At 29.0% G+C, this 19,887-nt stretch overlaps 1 protein-coding gene across 1 annotated transcript; it reads left to right on the top strand.

Moving 5' to 3' along the window:
• The first annotated feature begins 5,536 nt into the window (after nt 1-5,536).
• Nucleotides 5,537-8,511, top strand: LOC100813163 (gamma-glutamyl peptidase 5). The gene is made up of 4 exons (XM_014778725.3): nt 5,537-6,169; nt 7,423-7,578; nt 7,713-7,880; nt 8,135-8,511. The coding sequence occupies exons 1-4, from the start codon at nt 5,861-5,863 to the stop codon at nt 8,234-8,236; spliced, it is 735 nt and encodes a 244-aa protein (XP_014634211.1). The 5' UTR covers nt 5,537-5,860; the 3' UTR covers nt 8,237-8,511.
• The last annotated feature ends 11,376 nt before the right edge of the window (nt 8,512-19,887 follow it).

Genomic DNA, 19,887 nt, shown 5'->3' on the forward strand with positions numbered 1-19,887 from the left:
ATATTTATATTAACAGTTTAATTTTCCTTTGACGATATTATATTAATAAAGACAATTCTAACATTTAAGTATCTATAGAAAAAGAACAAACTAAATTTTAAAGAATAATATTATTATTCTTATTTCGCATTCATAATAATATTTAAAATAAGTAATATAATTACTAATTAATGAGGATTGGTCTAGCAAAAGATGTTAGTGTCTCATGTGACAGACCAAAGTTCAAAATTTTGCTAGGAAAGCTATCCACATTTAGTACTTTAGTACTTGATTAGTTAATGTGAAAAATAAGGATTATATATATATATATACCGAATAAGGATTGTATGTTTAGACTATATATCAAATCGTATTTGAATGATCATTATTTTTTAAAAATGAACATTACCTTTTTTTCAGTAGTCAAGTGACAATATTATAATATTGATCATCTTAAAGATATGATTGTATAGTCTAAATTGATATTTTTTATTTCTTACAAAAAAAAGAAACAGAAAAGACATTGGACTGAGAATAGTAGTTGGGTCCAATTATCAAATACGTATATTTGCTAAGTATACCTCTCCCTTCCCTTTATATTTTTTATTACCAATTATACCCTTTTATTTATTGAAATACAGTTCTGAAAATTAATTTTCAGAACAAGATATGACAATTCTGAAAAGTAATTTTTGGAATCATGTTTTAACAAATACATAGTTCTAGAATTTACTTTGTAAAACAACATATATCAATTCTAGAAATTAATTTTTGGAATTATGTGTATCTTGTTAAAATATAGTTGTGAAAATTACTTTCCAACACAACATATATAAATTCTGGAAAGTAATTTCTACAACTGATATATATTGTTTTCAAAAGTGATTTTTGGTAGTCATAAACAAACTCAAATATAAGATATCAAACGTATCTCTCATAAATGCTTAAAATCAGTTACTTACTCTCATCCCTAATTCCTTGTAGACAAGGAGGGATAATCACTTCCAACATTTTAGCCAAACAATCAGCGATCTTGTATCTGTTTAAGGCCCAACTCGATCACCATAAGCAACTGAGCGTGGACCATGAACTCACTAAATACTCTATCTTACTTGGGACAATTGCTTCCTGCACCTTCAGACTTGTTTCCTTGGTCACCTTCAGACCAGGAAGCAATTTCCTTGGTCATTATTCCTAGACAAATATATTTACATTTCAAAATATTTGTATATCGGATGACCTTAAACATTGTTCCACTCTAAACCCATAAAATACTAAACTGGTTTTGCCAATTGATAAAATTATCAGGTAATTTGTTTCACATAACTACCTAATGTTTAACCCTTTTTTTTTATGAATCACAGAAAGCATAAAACAAAAGAGAAACTATTGCACTAACACTCTATTTGAAACAACTAAGTTTAGAAGAAAGGATAACAAAAAGAACATAAAACGAGACTTTTTTTTACTTTCTTTCCACGGTTTGAAACACTAGATAAAGTGAAGGAGGACTAAAATATATTAATAGTCCCTTAACTTGTTTTCTTTAAATTAGTTTTATAATTTTTAAAAATTCTAAAAATATAATGTTAGGCTAACAAATAACTTATTTGTCGGCCAACATTATATTTTTGAGATTAATGCCTATGGTGTAAAAACATATATACAGTGCATAATTGTTGAGATGAGTTGTTTATCATAATTTTGTAAGTCTTAGAATTTTATATAAATTTAAACATTCTACATGAAAATTCATTCAAATGTAAAGGTTATTGAAGTGAGTGATTAATTTAATTCTACAGGTCTTATAATACTTAAAAAACATTCTATTTATGATATTAATCTATTAAGCAAAGTCAAGTCATCTCCTCCCGTGGAGAAAAAAATTAAACAATATTGTTTACAAATTAAACACTCATATAAACACTGTCAATGAAGATATTTTAAAATAATTTTATATCGTAATCTATCTATTTTTTTATTATCAACCCTTAATATCTATATTAATAGGATAATTTTATTAGATAAAAGATATCTATAAGATAAACTTTAAACCTAATATGTGATTTTTTTAGTCGAGATATATAATAAATTATTATTGTATATTTATGAGCAAATTAAACTAATCACATTTGAGGTTTTATATACAAACATGATCTATTTTTTAACCATCACAATAACCTTGTAGGCAGTGTTAGCGTGTAATATATAAGAGAATATAAGTGTAAAAACAAAATCACCCGTCTCACTCTTCATGTCTCACTTAGTGTCCACCAATTAAAACTTGCCGCATCAATTAAAAACTACACATGCTTTCACTTGAATTAGTTCTATACAGTGACTTTGGGGGCACCAGCTGCAGTTATCTATCTATCAGTGAAGATAAGGCATTGTTTGTATCCCAAAAGCCTTCTGATTCAGGCATGTGAATGAAGTTCTGCCATTGACATTAATTTGATAATGTAATTCGATATATATAAGATAATTTATTTGACAACGGACAAAACTAAATAGTTAATTTGATGAAAACTTTGCAGAGTTTTGCACAACATTCTTTATCACATCATTATGCCAGGAAAAGACACCAAAGATCATCTATCATCAAAAGGACAAATTTTGTATAAACGGGTTGATGATATCAGGAACCTTGAACTTAATTTCATTTTTTTTTTTTATTTGAAACATTTGTTTGTGTTTCAATGTTTGATGAGAAAAAAACAGAGTAGTCAGTAGGTTTGGGGTTGGAGAAGTTGGAGTCATGGAGGGAGTAGAGGGGAAGAGAGCGACAACAGTACCAGCAGAAGAAATTAGGACAAATGGGATGAGAATGAAAAAGAACAAGTCTTGTGAAAGTCAAGTGTAGATTTTAATTGACAGTAAATGAGAAAGGAAAAGTGAAATTGGTAATTTCGCTAAGTGTTAACATATAAGAAGATGTAAGTGTTTCAAACATAAATGATTTTAGTGTAAGAAATATGAATAGAAAAAACAACAATGTTATATATAATTTGAAAAAAAAAAACTCAAGAGAGGAGAATCGAGTATAATTTATTATATATTTATATATAAAAATCAGAATTTTTATACAATTTTAAAAAAGAGTGTATTTTTTTTGGAAGGAGGGGGCCTGCCTCCCTTGAATCTCCCTTGTCCATGGTATCAAATTCAACCCGGGAGGGATTCGGGAATCTGAAAACAATTGCATTAGGACATCTTCACGTTTATTGCCACTTTTAATTATTTTTTTTTTATGTTTATGTTTATGTTTACTATTTGTTTTTTTTTTAATATTTTGCATATGGTGGAAATAGAATGTAAATTCTTTTGTTAAATAAACTATTTTTACTTATATAAACATAACAGAAACTTATGCTATTATATTAAATCTTTGGACTACAAAACTTTTGCTTTTATTATTACTTCTATTCGGTTAAATTTTGTTTCAATAATGATTGTTAATGAATTATTATACTAATAATCTATTTAAGATGAGATCTCACTCTCCCCAATCCTTAGTTTTGCATATACTTGTCTAGATTCTCTTAATGTTTTGTTAAACATGATTTTTGTAGGTACCTTCGAGTGTAGGTTGTATGTTTCCTAAATGATAAAAAAATAGTAATAGTCTATCTTGTCTTATTTAATAAATATACTAATCGTTATTTTTGTAAAATTAATTAATTCACGTTAAAAAATGTCTTAATTATCCACAAGAAAAATAGGTAAGCTTGACAAATAAATACGTACTCACATACACCATTTTGATTTTGATGCGAGATTACTTTGAGGGAAAATATGAATACAAGTATAGATATTATATGAGATATTTAAGTGAGAATGATATGAGTATCAAAGTATGCACATACTTGTACCCGTCATATTACATTTTTTTTTAACAATATATATATATATATATATATAATTTTATTATTAACATTTTTGAAAATATAAATCAATTAGATTAATAATTAAATAACAAACTTAAAAATATACATTTAACTAAAATATAATTGAATTCTTAATTTTTTTTAACTTTAATTTATTTCTTATACATTATATTTATATATTGTTTGAATTAAAATATAGTTTAAAACTTAATATATAACTTATTTAAAAATATGTAAGTAAAATAAAAGTATAAAAAAAGAACATAATAGATTATCTCCAAGTATACCCAAACCTAATAAAATTGGACAGGTACAAAGATGAGTATTAAAAATTTTAAATTCATCTATTTTATATTAATACTTGTAGTCGTCAAATCAGCTGTCATCCCTACAAATATAGAATCCAAATATCATAAAAAAGTATTTTCATATTTCTTTTGTATCTGTATAAAATGAAATATACAATAAATATAAATTATTGTTTTTTTTAATAAATATGAGATTCTCTCCTTTTATAGAATGATTATAAACTAGCATCATGAATACGAATAAAAAAAATAAAACTATAATCATGAATTATAGGTAGCAGAGATCCTTTTTTTTTTTGGTACGGACAGAGATCCATATTTTCTAAAGCATCATATTAACATTTAATGATGAGTGAGGTTTTATGAGAAAGAAACGAAAAAAGACAAGTACATTTGCTTTAACGCTTTACAAACTTCCTCTAATTCTGCGTTATTGATTTATAGTAGAAATATATCTTTAAAAACCAAAACGTTACCTTAAGTTCTGCCTTTCGTATACTAATGAGATTGTTAATTAATAAATGTATATCACAGCGAGCATCCCCAAGATCATAATAAATTATAGATTTAAATATATTTTTCATACTTAAAAAATAGATTATTTTTATATTAATAATATCTCAAATTTATTTTTCTTGGTCAATTATTTATGGAGTCATGTCGTTATTTAGTTACCCACCCTGTCAGTGAAGTAGCTTGACTCACTCTTTCTATTTCCAAATCACGTTTTCCACGCCACTCTCTTCCTCTCCAGCCGCTGTCTAAATCCACGATCCAATGCAACGCGCTTCTGGGATACACCCTCAACAGGGACCTCAAAGTCTCCGCATCTCGTACCCCGCCCTCACCTCCACCGGTTCATGCATCGCCGCAGCTGACAAGTTTTTTTTTTTTAATTTTATTAGTTAATGAAAATGATGATTTGATTTTAAAAAAAAACATAAATAATAAATGATATCATGATTTTAATTTGAATACGTGTTAAATAATTACGCTTAATTTCAATCTTACACTGAGGTATGACAAATATTAAATTGAAATATAAAATATTTTTTTTCCTAATTGGTCAAAAATAAATTTAAGGTAATAATTTATTTTTGAAGTATGAAAACCTATATAAGTATGCAAGTGTATATTATAATAAAAAGGCAAAAACCGAAAGATTTGTAACTACTTAAAGTTGAAACAGATCGTCATCCAGTTAAGTTAACAACAAATTCCACATTAGCACCATGGAATATTGTTACTAATTCATATCACTTTCATGAACCCATTCATTAGGAATTTTACCCCGTAGGCCAACATTCCGGGTACATTCATTTTTCTATATATTAATGAAACGAAAAAATCTTTCTCCCTAATTTTAGCATTAGCAACTCAGTTTTGCTAAGGAAAAATGAATATAATTGCAAAAGCCACTTTTTGGTCAAAACCAAGGGTCACTTTGTTGTGACAAAATTAGAGGAAGGACAACCTCGTCATGACACAAAAAACGTTGCCACTGTGGTAACCTCCCACCTCCCTTTATTATAAAACCCACCCAAGTTGTTGTTGGTTCCCACAAACTCACTTCACCTGTTTCGTGCAAAAACAAGTTGTCTCTCTACACTCCCTCATTTTCTCTCTCTAGCTTTTTAGAGAGAGAAAGATCATATCCCAGAAGAAGAAGAAGAAGAGTCTGAAAACATGGAGAAGAAGAGATTTGGTGTGTTGATGTGCGCAGAGGATTCAGAGTACGTGAAGAAAGTGTACGGAGGATATTCTGGAGTTTTCGTGAGAATGCTGGCGGAGGAGGGAGAGACATGGGACGTGTACAAGGTGGCGTGTGGGGATTTTCCTGATGAAGATGACTTGGGTCTCTATGATGGCTTTGTGATCACTGGGAGTTGCAGTGATGCACATGGCAACGACACATGGGTGAATGATCTCCTCAACTTGCTCCGCAAACTCGATTCCATGAACAAGAAAATCCTCGGAATTTGCTTCGGCCACCAGGTACGTTCTTCCTGCATGTTTCAATTTAAGTTAAAAGATCTCAATAGTATTTCTATTCTCAAAACAATCATTTTTTTTATCATAATTTTTCTCTTTTTTTTTAGTATTTCTATCAAGATAATCTTATAATTTCTTTCTAATTTTGTATTGAAGTTCATAATTGTGTATTTGAAAAATACTTTTCATGGCCTGCATTATTTTTGTCCAATCGTGGACTTACATCAAACACCAGCATTTTTTAGTTACACGTTTAATTTTGTCATTTTTAGCCTCGATATAATTGGTTTTTTTATATAATAAAGAAAGTTTAATTAGTTAGAAAATTGGAAGCAATGGATGAACATTTTTTAATTTTTTATTTCTCGATTGTTGAGCTGTGCGTACATTGCGCTAAACCTACGGTACAAGTGGTCCACGAGAAATATATATATATATATATGGGGGCTAAACATATATACCGATTTGAACATATGGTTACTGTAAAGTGCTAGGTCTCACTCACCTTAGGCATTTGTGCTGGTATAAATACTTGAGCCTGATATTTAAAGATTCGATTAATAAAATTTCAACTTGTCCATGTTTTCCATACCATAAGTCATAAGAAATCACCCTTTGAAATTAGCTAATTTGCAAGTAGTTATATCATTCGCGTTGCGGCACTAGACTTGGACTTTTGACCCTTTTTTTTCAAGTTATAAATTTTATATTTATGTCAAACTTTTTCTTATACTCATTACATTTATATATTTATTATTCTTCCTGACTCTTTTTTTAAAGGGTGTACAGTACATATATGCCTTGAAATAATGTCAAAAGATCTTATCTGTACAACACTTTTGTCCTGCATTTCACATCCTTACTAGGCGATATCTCATCTATGTAAGATTTAATTTGTATACTAAAAACTGTCCCAATTGATAAAAGTTGATCTATACTTGACCAAAATAAGAAAGAGTTAATTTGAATAAAAAATAGTGACGATGCAGCGGTTGTCGCCTTGTCGGTTTCTATTTATCTCTATTCTTATTAATGGTTTACTATTGTTTATTTCTCTTGAAGAATGTTTTACCACCTTTCGCAACATCAAATTCTCTGAAAAAAGTGTCATACTCAACAGTGGACCACTATGATGCGATTGTCACATGCATCATTTTAAGATTACCATGTGATATGGCATACATCGCATAATTAATTAATTAGGTGCGTGCGTGTATATAATGAAAATAATTAAAGATGATGTTTATTTTGATCAGATACTTGGGCGTGCATTGGGAGGGAAGGTGACTCGTTCTCCTACTGGATGGGACCTTGGTGTCAGAACCATAACACTGTCACCATCTTTGCCATTTGCTTTGATTTCTCTTGATCTTCCATCAAGGCTTTCCATTATCGAATGCCACAGGGATGAGGTGTGTATCATATTATTAATTTCAATTAATTAAAAATGGTTATATATAACTGCCTCACATTTTTTTTTATATATCGTAACATGATTAATAATTAATTAACCGATGATGATTTTTCCATTGTATCATCAAAATAGATCCGAGAGCTACCTGCCAAGGCAGAGGTGATTGCTTGGTCGGATAAGACTGGAATTGAAATGTTTAGGTATGGAGATCACATTATGGGAATCCAAGGTCACCCTGAGTACTCCAAAGACATTCTTTTTCACCTTATTGATCGTCTCATTCAACGCAATTACATCATAGTATGTCCATCTTCCTCTCACTTCTATTAAAAATTAGATATTACTTACTTAACCAGTAGTTACATATAACTTTCAAAATAGTTAAATTTATAAATTTGCATATATAATAATTTATAATTGATTGAGAGTACTAAAGCATTATACATTTGTTATTTCATATACTATTTTTTCTAAAAGTTATACACAATAAAATTAAGTCCCACGTGACATATTATTGGCTAAGTGCTAAGAGTGGGTCATGTTTTGAATGTCAGGATGCTTTCGGTAAGCAAGCAAGGGACAGGGCTGCATTGTGGGAGCCAGATAGGGAAGCTTGGAAGAAACTCTGTGTCACTTTTTTGAAGGGTCGATTGTGACATAAAAATGGCATTGAAAAGAGGAGTTATAGTTCTGCTAAGAAGCGATAATATTAAAAAGTAGTCGTATGGATGAGGGTGATCGATCTATACATAAAAGTTATAGGTTGGTGGCACTAATGTGATCTGGCATATATATGCACGGCTTTGCACTGTTAATTATTAGATGGCTTTGTTAGGTTGCCAGCCATTAAGTGTTGATGGGGCATTCTATCTAAGCTCAACTAAATCAATGATCAAATAATTATATACAGCAATAAAATGTTTCACTTTTCTCCCCCGTTTAATTGAATTGGAATTCTCTTAGTAATATTTTACAAACACGTGGTGGCTGGTCAAAGCAGAAAAACCGTTGTATGTGAATATTATACGATCGACCTGAAATATTATTATCCATAATTTCAATAAAATGATGCTAGATTTGTGAATTGATTATTTGAATAAAGAAGCACTTGGGGAAGCCAAACTAAACCCCATAAAACAAACTATGTAAACCTGTAAGAGAAGTCTTAATTGTCTATACCCAAGAAAACAAACTGTAAAATTTGACTTACCGATTCATTTTTGTAGAAAATTTCACGTGTTCAATATCTTCAATTGTGCATATTATTGTACAGTAGCTAATGGCTTAGTTTCTTTTCTCTCTGTAACAAAAAAAAAAAAAAAGAATGGTTTAGTATCCTATAATTATTTCACTTTCGAATTTCAAGTTTTGCAAACACTGATAATGATTTGTATATATTATTCCTTTGATTTTTATAGTTGTTTTTTTGTTGAATTATGGTTTAGAGCGAGTAAAGCTCCTTTCTGTAACCTTATGGCAAAATGCTAAATTGCAAGTAATTCTCTTTCTCGTCTTGGTGTGGAATGGGGTGCTTTTGTTTTTGGCCGAAAGCTTTTGATGAGTAACCTTTTTTTGAACGATTTATTTGATGATTAACTTTAATATAGTATAGCTTTTAGGGGCACTCAAAAAAAAAAAAAAAAACAGCTTTCAGGTTTTATTGATTTTTACCTTGCAAACAACTAGCTGCCTATTTAGAGAAGCTTTCTTTCGTCGCAATTACGCATTTTATTAAAGGGTAATTTAACTTTTTTTTTAAAATTGCATTAAACGTCAAAGTGTAGCAATAAGAATTTAGTATAAACAGGCTATAAAAAAGTCTAATTCCGTGTCCACTCATGTAATTCTATCTGTTTCATTTTATTCATAAAATTATCTCTGTACTTTCATTTAATAATTTAATTTTTGAGATAATTGGCTTATGATATGATATTATAATTTTTATGACCAAATAATCTAGAATTTTAATTCTTACTCTGGTTTTCTTAAAAAAATAGTAAAATAATGGAATCATAACAAATTATTCATACTTCAAGCTAAATTAAATTCTCGCATCATCAGCGGGATCTAGACAAATTATATATATATATTAGAGAGAGAGAGAAGGGGAAAAAGGATTTTTTTCTTCAATATGTTCATCTTTTGTTTTTGTCTCTTCACAGGAACAAGCATACTTTATTTCATTCTAAATAAGAGCATCAAATTTTTTGTATATCTATCACAAAATTTGGATATTACACTAAATTAACTCTAAAAAAATATGAAAATCCTTTTATATATATATATATATATATATATATATTATTTTTATTATATCACTCAACTTAGTAGCACAATAACAACAAATTGATATCATAAACTTTTGTTTCATATTATTATTTGAGTTTGAACTTAACTTAAAATTTTAGTCAAAAGTAAAACATTATCTTTTAAGTGTACACACTATTTTACTAATAAATACAAAACTTCTAACTCATCAATATGAGATCTATAATACATTCATTTTATTTGGTGAACAAAGTATGAAATTTATAACAATAAAATATATATGCGTCAAATAACAATAATCCAACCATAATTAGTGGCACAATAACAATAAATTATTACAATAAACTTTTATATCATATTAACATTTGAGTTTGAGTTGAACTTCAACTTAAAAATAACTTAAAGGTTAAACATTTTATGAATATATATTATTTTGACGATAAATACAAAATCTTTAATAAGAATTATAATATTGACTTAATTGTAAAGAAAAAAAAAAGAGAAGGAGAAAACATTGATAGTTTAAATTTCTCATTTTAAAAATTAAGGACTAATATTTATTGATTAATTTTTTTTAACAATATAACTGAATTTTAGCAAATACACATTAACATCTCATTAACATCTGATATGTGGGCTATATATGGGCGGGGAAGTGTGCACATATCACTTGCAATATATATATGTCACATACATGTAATCAATCATATCAAATTATTAATTATAGAGTAGAGCTTGTGTTTACTTTATAAATATAACAAATAAATTTCTAGAAACTTCAATGGGTTAATTTTAAAATTAAGAAAAATCTAGATAAGTGAGAAATTGAATGCATTATTCGATGTACCTTATCTAGACAGCTTGCCCTTTTCAGAATGATAATTAGATGCTTTGTAAAATAGTATTTATCGCCCGACGTAACGTGTCTGTCATTAGCATACAGTCATCTCTTTTTTTTTTTAAAAAAAAGCATACAGTCATTTTATTATAATTCACAATCTTTTTTTTATTAGCTAATGGCCAATAATCTTAGCTCAAGTGGTTCTGAAATGTTGTTTAAGATTATTTTATTCTGACAATAAATCCTATCTAAATTGCTTTGCCTCAAGTAGAACTTATATTCTTTTAGACGACGTAACTCAGTTAATAAATGTGTGCGTAAATTATTATAAATTTTTAGATATTTGTGTTTGATTTTTATAAATAAATAATATAAGAAAAAGACTCCGCGTAATCTTACATTTTGTTATAATTAAGTGCTTACATTATCCTTTCAAATTAAAAAATGTACATACATTAGTTATCATGAGATTGCTCTAACTTAATTTGTTTTTCTGAATAACTGTTTTACCTTAATCAATATATAGTTTTGAGTATAAATCTTAAATACATACGGATGTATTAAATATTTTGAAGTAAAATTTAATCACTTGTAATAATGTTGATAAAAATGACCTTTTGTAGAAGATATGTGATCTCAAACCATAAAACAAATTTCTTGTAATCAAAACCTTTTTTCTCGATTGTTAATTTTTTATTCTTTAATTGTGAGAAATTTCATCATAGTTCAAGTTCATTACTTCAACTTATTCTAACACGTAAGGGAGTTATAAAGTTTAAACTTTAAACTATACACGTAGGTGTTATTTATAATTTTTTTATTACATTCTCTTATAATTTTTATAATAAATAAATATATTTTAATTCTTTAACCAATAAGAACTATTTTTAAGGTAATGGTCAGCGTTAGCAAGACCGTATTTTAGAAACCGTGAATTATGATTATAGTCAAATCATTTAATTCTTGTAATATTGGATGATCTTTTTCAGGAGATATTGATTGTACGCATATTATGAGTGTAGCATTAATATAATATTCCAGAAAAGCCTATAAACGAGACTAAAGTGGAAGAGATCAATCAATTGGGAAAAAATAAATAAAGGTGGTTACGTTTTATAGTAGAACGGAGAAGAAGAAAGTATTGGATGACGATATAAAAATATATATTATTAAGAAACATGAACACCAATGAAAACGTGAAAGTAAAGACGTTGAGTGTTTCTAATAAAATGCCCTATAAGAAGCACCAAGACGACACTAAACTCAACAATTCTAAAGCAAGAGTACTCCACACAAAAAGAAAAAAATAATTGAAGGCGAAACAAAACAACCACTTCCAAATCACTACGCATTAGAGTGAAAAGAGAGGTGAAGATGGCCTCTTTTTGGGGTCCTTTACCTTATTGAGTCCATATCATTATTCATTGGCATGTATATGGACACCAATTCAATTTGATGGGTGCTTTCCACTAAACAAGCACTCAATAGAATTGCACGTAATTTGTGAGGCATCTTACGAAATGAAAATCTAATCCTTCAGGCCTGGAAATAAGTTTTTGTGTTAGTTTCGGGCTTAAACAATGCAAATGTAAAGATAATAAGGGAAGGAACCTACACAAGCTACGCTACATAAACCAATCCAAACAAAACTTGGTAATTCTAATTTCTAAAGCATTCTACGTACAACTGTGAAACTCGTAACACACCCCTTCATTTTTTTTATTAATTGTTAAAAAAAAACTACCAATAAATTAATCTTTTAAAAAATTCACTATTTTAATATTTCATATAATTATATTATTCTCAACAAAATCTTTAATTCAATAAAAAAAATCTTTAATTGGTTTTTCAAAATTGTGTATACAATTAAGAATTTTTCACTACTTTAATATTTTTTTATCAAATTTAATATTTCAAATAATTCATTAAAAATTAATTATTTGACCCTTATACCCATGCATACGAGCAAACTTTTGGTCATTTAGTCCATGTGATGAGTTGCACTATAATATTAAATTTCAGTTGATGTGGCCATGTGGGTCAACCCGTGCACCTTGTTGGCATGCTGAGTTGGTTCATAGATTTAATTTCCCATTCGATTCCTATAGTATTTGCCCAAACTAGTGCCTATATGAGTAACTTTTATTCCTCTTAAAAAAAAAGAGTAACTTTTATGCTTTAGTCTCTATCATCAGTTGCTAATCTGTAACTCCTTTAACTTTAGGTTTTATAATACTGCCACAAAATTAAACGACTCTGTAAAACCATTAAAAACTTTCCAGCCGCTGTTAAACCGCCAAAAATTTAAAAATGAAGATGATTGCATCACGTAAATGAAAATGAAGTTGTGCCTGATGCACCATCGTCTTGAAATATCATATTATGTGTTGCTTAATTTAATGTATACGTTTTATTATCACACTTACAGGGAAGTGAACAAATGTGGACCCAATTTTGGTCATGAATATAATTCCCTTTTTCATGTTTTAGATTTTAGTCCCCTCATCTGGCTTCTCTGATCTCAGACGATGCTAGAGGATGTTTTGTAGCGGTGTGATTACGTTTTTTCAGCTTTACATGCTAATATAAATAACAATAGTTTTTTAGCAACATGTATAAAGAATTGATATTATATGTTAAAATATGTGAAATTATATGCTTATCATATATGATATAATGCATAGTATGTCAAACTAATAAGTTAATTTTTGTGCTGTATGTTTGCAAAACATGTGACTTAAAATATGTGAATATATGATATGACTTTATATCTAAATCTTTAACCTCGACTTTGATGATTTAGGCACGCAACGTGTTTGACAAAATAAAAGTTAGAGATTTCTACACTCAGAATAATTAAGGGGTAGAGTATGAATACAGTGGCAGATTTGTTGAGGCTTTGAGATTTTATGGACAATTAAGGGGGTTGTTGATGGGTATAATGAGTTTAGCTTTGCTTAAATATGGTTTTCATGAAACATGGGTGGCGTTGGTGATGAAAATGGTAACTTCTGTCTCTGATCAACATAAAATCAATGGCTTTGTTATTGCCCATCAAATTATGATTGTTATTAAAACATGCTTGTTTGGTTCATATTCAGTTATGCTGCCTTCTGAAATTTTATTCTTCTAACTATTGTGTCTTTATTTGGTTGAATTCTCATGAATACTTATGCTGCTTCAGGGTGGAAAAGGTAGTGCAAATTTGAAATTTTATGATGAAAAGGAGGTATTTGATTTCCCAGACTTCTCTTGGCTAGAACCACATGAATGAAATCTCTACATATGTAAATGGTTTGTAGAATATGATGTATTTAGCTACATAATGTTTTATTTGCTGGATGCTGCTTTGTAAACATACATGTAGGATACAATTCACATGTCTAACTTCAACATATTTTTGGTACAAAAAGTAGGATGAAAGTGGTTTTGCTGTAGGGGATATGTTTAAAATGTTTGTATTACAAGTCATGACTGGACACAATAATTGAAATTAAATACAATGATCCCAAAAGGTGGGAACAAAATGCTGAATGATAGGTAATTTGCAGAGCTATCAAACTGTTCCATATATATTTAAAAGCTTTCTTTCAAACCCCGACACAATTATTCCTTCAAAATGCAGAAGACAACTGATACTATTGTGAGTCTGACACTTCCAATAGCTGGAAACATTTCTTCTGTGAAATTTGGAAAGATTTTGTAGCATCTCAACTTTGATTCTCCAAGGGGTTTGGAGTCCCTTTCTCATATATGAGCCGCTTCATGTTGATGATGATGCTTTTGATTTACCAAACACCTGAATCAAAATAGAAATGATCGACCTTATTAGGAATGAAACATATTAGGAATGAAAGAAATGGAAGATAGATGAAAAGTAGTTTTAGGATTCATTCAATTCATTCATTCATCAAAGTATTACAAAGTTGATATATTTATACAAAGATAGAAAATAACTAACTTGAATAACCAACACTAACTTACTCAAATAACTTCTAGTAACTATAACTTGAGTAACCAACTAATTTACTCAAATAAATTCTAGTAACTAACTAAATTAATTTTATGTCTAATATTCCCCCGCAAGCTGGAATGTGTTGAAAACACTTCTAGCTTGGAGAATATAATACATTAACATTAAAGAAGAAAGAGAAAAGAAAAGAAAAAAAAAATCTGAAAACATGAAATATAGCGAAACATGTCGGAAATACATTGGTCAAAATAAAAACTTCGAGAAATCTTCGACCAACTTCGACGGATTTCAAGAGTCCAAAGCAAGCATCAAAGCTTGTTGGCAAAAACTTTGGTGATGAAGGACAAGAAATTGTAACCGACACGCTCGAAGAGGTACCACAATGCGGTGGCATAAACGAGCACCGCAACCGCTCCACGCCAATTCATCCACAACACCACATCATATTAGCAACTAAGCCTTTGCCGAGAACACGATGAAAGGATGAGAAACTAAGGTAATGCCAAGATTGTCAGAAGAATGATGAAGGAGTTAGAATCATCAATGGCAGCCATGGCCATGAGAGAGAAAAAAAGAATCAACCAGACATCCGAAAGGTCCCCTTAAAAAATGATTCATAAGGGGGTGGTCTATCCAATTATATAAGAACTTAAGCATCAATGACATCCATGGCCATGAGAGAAAAAAAAGAACCAATCAGGCATCTGAAAGGTTCCCTTAAAAAAACCGATGTATAAGGGTGTGGCCTACCCAGTTATACAAGAACTTAATCATCAATGACATCCATGGCCATAAGAGAAAAAAAAAGAACCAACCAGGCATCCGAAAGGTCCCCTTAAAAAAAACGATGCATAAGGGGGGGGGGTGACCTACCCAGTTATATAAAAACTTAATCATCAATGGCATCCATGGCCATGAGAGAAAAAAAAAACCAATCAGGCATCCGAAAGGTCCCCTTAAAAAATGATTCATAAGGGGGTGGTCTACCTAGTTATATAAGAATTGAATCATCCTCATGAACCACCCGATATGGGACTCACTACATGCCCCCTCGATTCAGGGCTCGGCGCCACAAAGCGAAGGCTAACAGCACTATCCACACCACCGGACAGAACCATAAATAGCTTCAATAGGAAGCAAGAGACACAGAAGCAAAAACTTCTGATACCATATTAGGAATGAAACATATTAGGAATGAAAGAAATGGAAGATAGATGAAAAGTAGTTTTATGATTCATTCAATTCATTCATTCATCAAAGTATTACAAAGTTGATATATTTATACAAAGATAGAAAATAACTAACTTGAATAACCAACACTAACTTACTCAAATAACTTCTAGTAACTATAACTTGAGTAACCAACTAATTTACTCAAATAAATTCTAGTAACTAACTAAATTAATTTTATGTCTAATAGACCTGGTTTCTTATATAAAATAGAAGAAAAAACAAAGAACCAAAACGAAAATCATGTGCTTTCTCAAGAAAAAGAACTACAAAAAAAAATGGCGCATACATAATGTTTTGGTCTGTGTTAAAATCACATGTATTAGATACCAAAAAAGATGCATTTTTAGATTCCTTGTTCTTTTTCTCGATTAGTGATGCTTACTGTAAAAAGTTCTCCTTTACCAACTGCTGCATGCATGAGAGCTTTAAATTAATAAGGGAGAAACTATCTAAGGATATGTATGCAATGAAGGTTGATCAAGTTTATCAAACTTGAGAGTTTATTTAGACTCGTAAGAATTCCATAAATTCAACTCGTGGATCCAATTCGTAAACTTATAAGAATCCACTTCATATAAAAATAATAACAAAATATTTATAAATAACATATCAATTAGCATTTCAACAATATAATAAAGTAAAACAGTAAATCATAAATTTCACAATACTTAAATAATCAAGTTTAGTAATGCATTACTATTGGATAATGACTTGCAGATGTAATAATAGTGGTAGAACATCCCCATCGAGGGTTTGATGTTATTAAAAGTGAATTTTTTGATTCGAGAACAATATACTAAATGGAGGTATGTAACACTAAACAGACAGAAAAAAAATTCAAAATAACTTATGTTTTGGTTTAATTTTTTTAATTTACTGATTTATTAGTTTACTTAGAGTTTATCAAATTTATCTAGAATCTACTAAAAAAAGAATTTACACACAAATCAATTCACAAAAGACAAGTGGACTTGTAAGTTCAAAAGCTTAATAACCATGAGTTGGATATGAAGGTGATTGAAAGTATTTGAGTATGGTCCCCGGGCCAACTAATGGGAGCATGTTCATTGTTCATCCATGCTTAGCAATTACAGAATAAAAAGATCAAATCTCCTTTTGTGAATTTGTAAATTGTAAATGTTGAAAGCATTAAAGGTACTCACTCCATTTCATCAACAAGCACATCAAGCAGTCATAGTATTCATGGTGGGTCAAAAAGCCTTTACATTGCTGCTGCAGGTGTGGTTGGAAACATTTGTATCAATGATTGTACAATACTAATCCTAGAATCCATTGCCCGGACATAAATATGGGAAATGTGAGTTATTTTTGGCCAGTACTCACCAGTTTCCTTTTCACATCGCTTGTGTAACTCAAGGCAACCCCAAATACTCAATGTTTTCAGACTGCTAAGGCTTAGGCTCACTGGAAGACACATAAACTCGAAACAGTGATAAATACTCAATTTGTGAAGCAGGTTTCAATAATTTAGCTTTCAGATAGTGTTAGATACGCTTTGAACTCTATTTTTTGGAACATTTACGCAAAAAACATGTCCAGGAAATTAGTTTTCCAATTATTTTTTAAAAAAAATATAAAAGATGCAAAAGATAGTCATAGAAGGTGTATCTTCTAGTACTTGTCTAAAATTTAAGGTTAAATGTAATTTTCTCTTTATTATGTTTTAATGTTATTTCATTTTAATATACTATATTTCATTTTAATTCTTTATATTTTTAAAAGTTTTATTTTTATCTTTTAAGTTTTTAAAAGTTTCAGTTGTAAGTTAAGTTTTAAAAATTTTATTTTGATTTTTTATATTTTTAAAGTTTTATTTCCTAATTTTTGTTAGTAATTGTTAGTGTGTTGTTAATTTCAAATTTTAAAATAACTAATTTAAAATAAATGACAATTAAATTTTTTAAAATGCATTCAACCATTTTTTTTTAAACTTTTGTTATATTGTAAAGCAAAATCTATAACCACCTCAATATAAACACTAAAATCACCGTCCATTCATATCCACAACACAGAACATTACAAGTTTGCGGGAGAACTGTGGGATATCTTATTCACTTTGGAAAGTATAATCACATCCTCATTGAGTCTGAGTCCATGACAATTGTTCGTTTCATTCAGGAAGGCTGTTTGAAAGTATAATCACATCTGGTCTCTCATCCCGTGGCGAAGTATCGTTTGTTGTTCATGCATGATTCCTTTTCTGGAATTATTTGGGACGCCCAGCATTTTTACTTATACACCTAGCAGTTGTCCAAAATACTGAAAATATTCTTATGTGGGTATTTTTGATAACAAATAACATATTAATTTTTTTTCATTTTTACAGCGTCATTTTTTTCATAAAACTGCACTCTCTTAATATAACTTGCTATCATTAATGTTCTTTTGTGAGTGTTTGTTGTCATCAATGATGCATGTGTATTGTTTACATATATACAATAAAGGTCGGTTGATAATTTTTATTTATTGGGAAAAAATAAATGCGTATTAAGAAAATTCAAAACATAAGGATACAGATTGTTAATCTGTATGTTTTGAATTATTTTTTTAAATTATAATTTTTTATACATTATTTTATTTACAAAATTCAATAATTAAATAAATTTGATATTTAATTGCATGTTATATTTAGATGTTTATTATAATAATTAATAGTCAAATAAATTTAATATTTAATTAAATAATATATTTGAATGTTTATTATAATGATTAAAAATTAAAAAAATATGATATTTAATTGAATGATGTATTTAGATGTTTATTATAACAATTAATAATTAAATGAATTTGGTATTATTTTTTACATATGTAAATTTTTATTAAATCTACGATTTTTATTTAAAATTTATATATATAAACAAATTACTTATTAGATAAAAATTAATTATCACAAAATTTATTATGTAAATTTATATGTGTATTAAATTTATATTAAAAATTTTAATATTATATATAATGATATTAATTATTTTTATAACATGATTGATCTGTTAACTCATTTAGTTAAAGTGTTATACTAATAACATGAAAATCAGATATTTAATTCCTGCTTAGACCATTAATTTTAAATTAATTTCAAAATTATAATCCTCATATGGATTTGGGCCTACAAAAGAATAAAACTGACTATTGGCATGTTATGGTGGGTGCTCCTCCTATCAATTCCTTCCTTCTTCTGCGCACTAAGTGCCGTCTTTTTAAGGACTGTTTAGCCTTCCTTATAACCAAAAAAAAAAAAAATAATACCTTGACTGGACTCTAACCTACCACCATCCACTAAACAACACCATCATAAATCAGAAATGACAGGTCTTGACAATGATGAAAAACTTCAGACATTGGTGATGGGTCTTTGCTTCAACTATTTTAAATTAATTATTTTAAAAATTAAAATAACACTAAAGTTTGTCAATTTTTTTTGAAAAATTCAAAATAAAACTAAAAAAAATATAAAGAATCAAAACGATACTTTTAAAATGCCATGAAAGCGTTGTGAATTAGTTGTTTTAATTTCTTAAATTAAAACATTTATACTATTTTTCATATACAATTTTATGGTTACTTATAACAAAATTCAAAATAATAACACTATTAAATATCTATAATAAAATTCAATTCTTCAAAAAAAAATTTATATCACCATCCAAAGCAACAAATTTCTCCATTTTTTCCTTATTTCCATGTATCCGTACACTTTTCTACACTCATTAGGCACTTTTTTTGAAAATGTTACCAAAGAAAATGCTTTCTAAAACTAAAAAAACATATTTTCAGTCTTCTTTTCTATTTCACCGAAAATGAAGACGGAAAACGAGCACAGTAAACACAAACCTTCTATCCTTTCTTGTTATATGCATTTTTCACAACCAATCCAAGGGGGGAGGGTTGATGCAGGGAACGCTTTCCCCAACAATTCAAGCAAATCCGAACAGCAGATGTAAATGAGCCAAAAAAACAGAGGAAAATGGTAT

Source organism: Glycine max, chromosome 8 (assembly GCF_000004515.6).
Source record: "Glycine max cultivar Williams 82 chromosome 8, Glycine_max_v4.0, whole genome shotgun sequence".
Classification (NCBI taxonomy): Eukaryota; Viridiplantae; Streptophyta; class Magnoliopsida; order Fabales; family Fabaceae; genus Glycine; species Glycine max.

Excerpts from the sequence above, each read along its gene's own strand:
- LOC100813163 (XM_014778725.3), top strand. The coding sequence starts at position 5,861 with ATGGAGAAGAAGAGATTTGGTGTGTTGATGTGCGCAGAGGATTCAGAG. Across the intron at positions 6,170-7,422 it reads GAATTTGCTTCGGCCACCAG|ATACTTGGGCGTGCATTGGG; the intron begins GTACGTTCTTCC and ends TATTTTGATCAG. Across the intron at positions 7,579-7,712 it reads TCGAATGCCACAGGGATGAG|ATCCGAGAGCTACCTGCCAA; the intron begins GTGTGTATCATA and ends TCATCAAAATAG.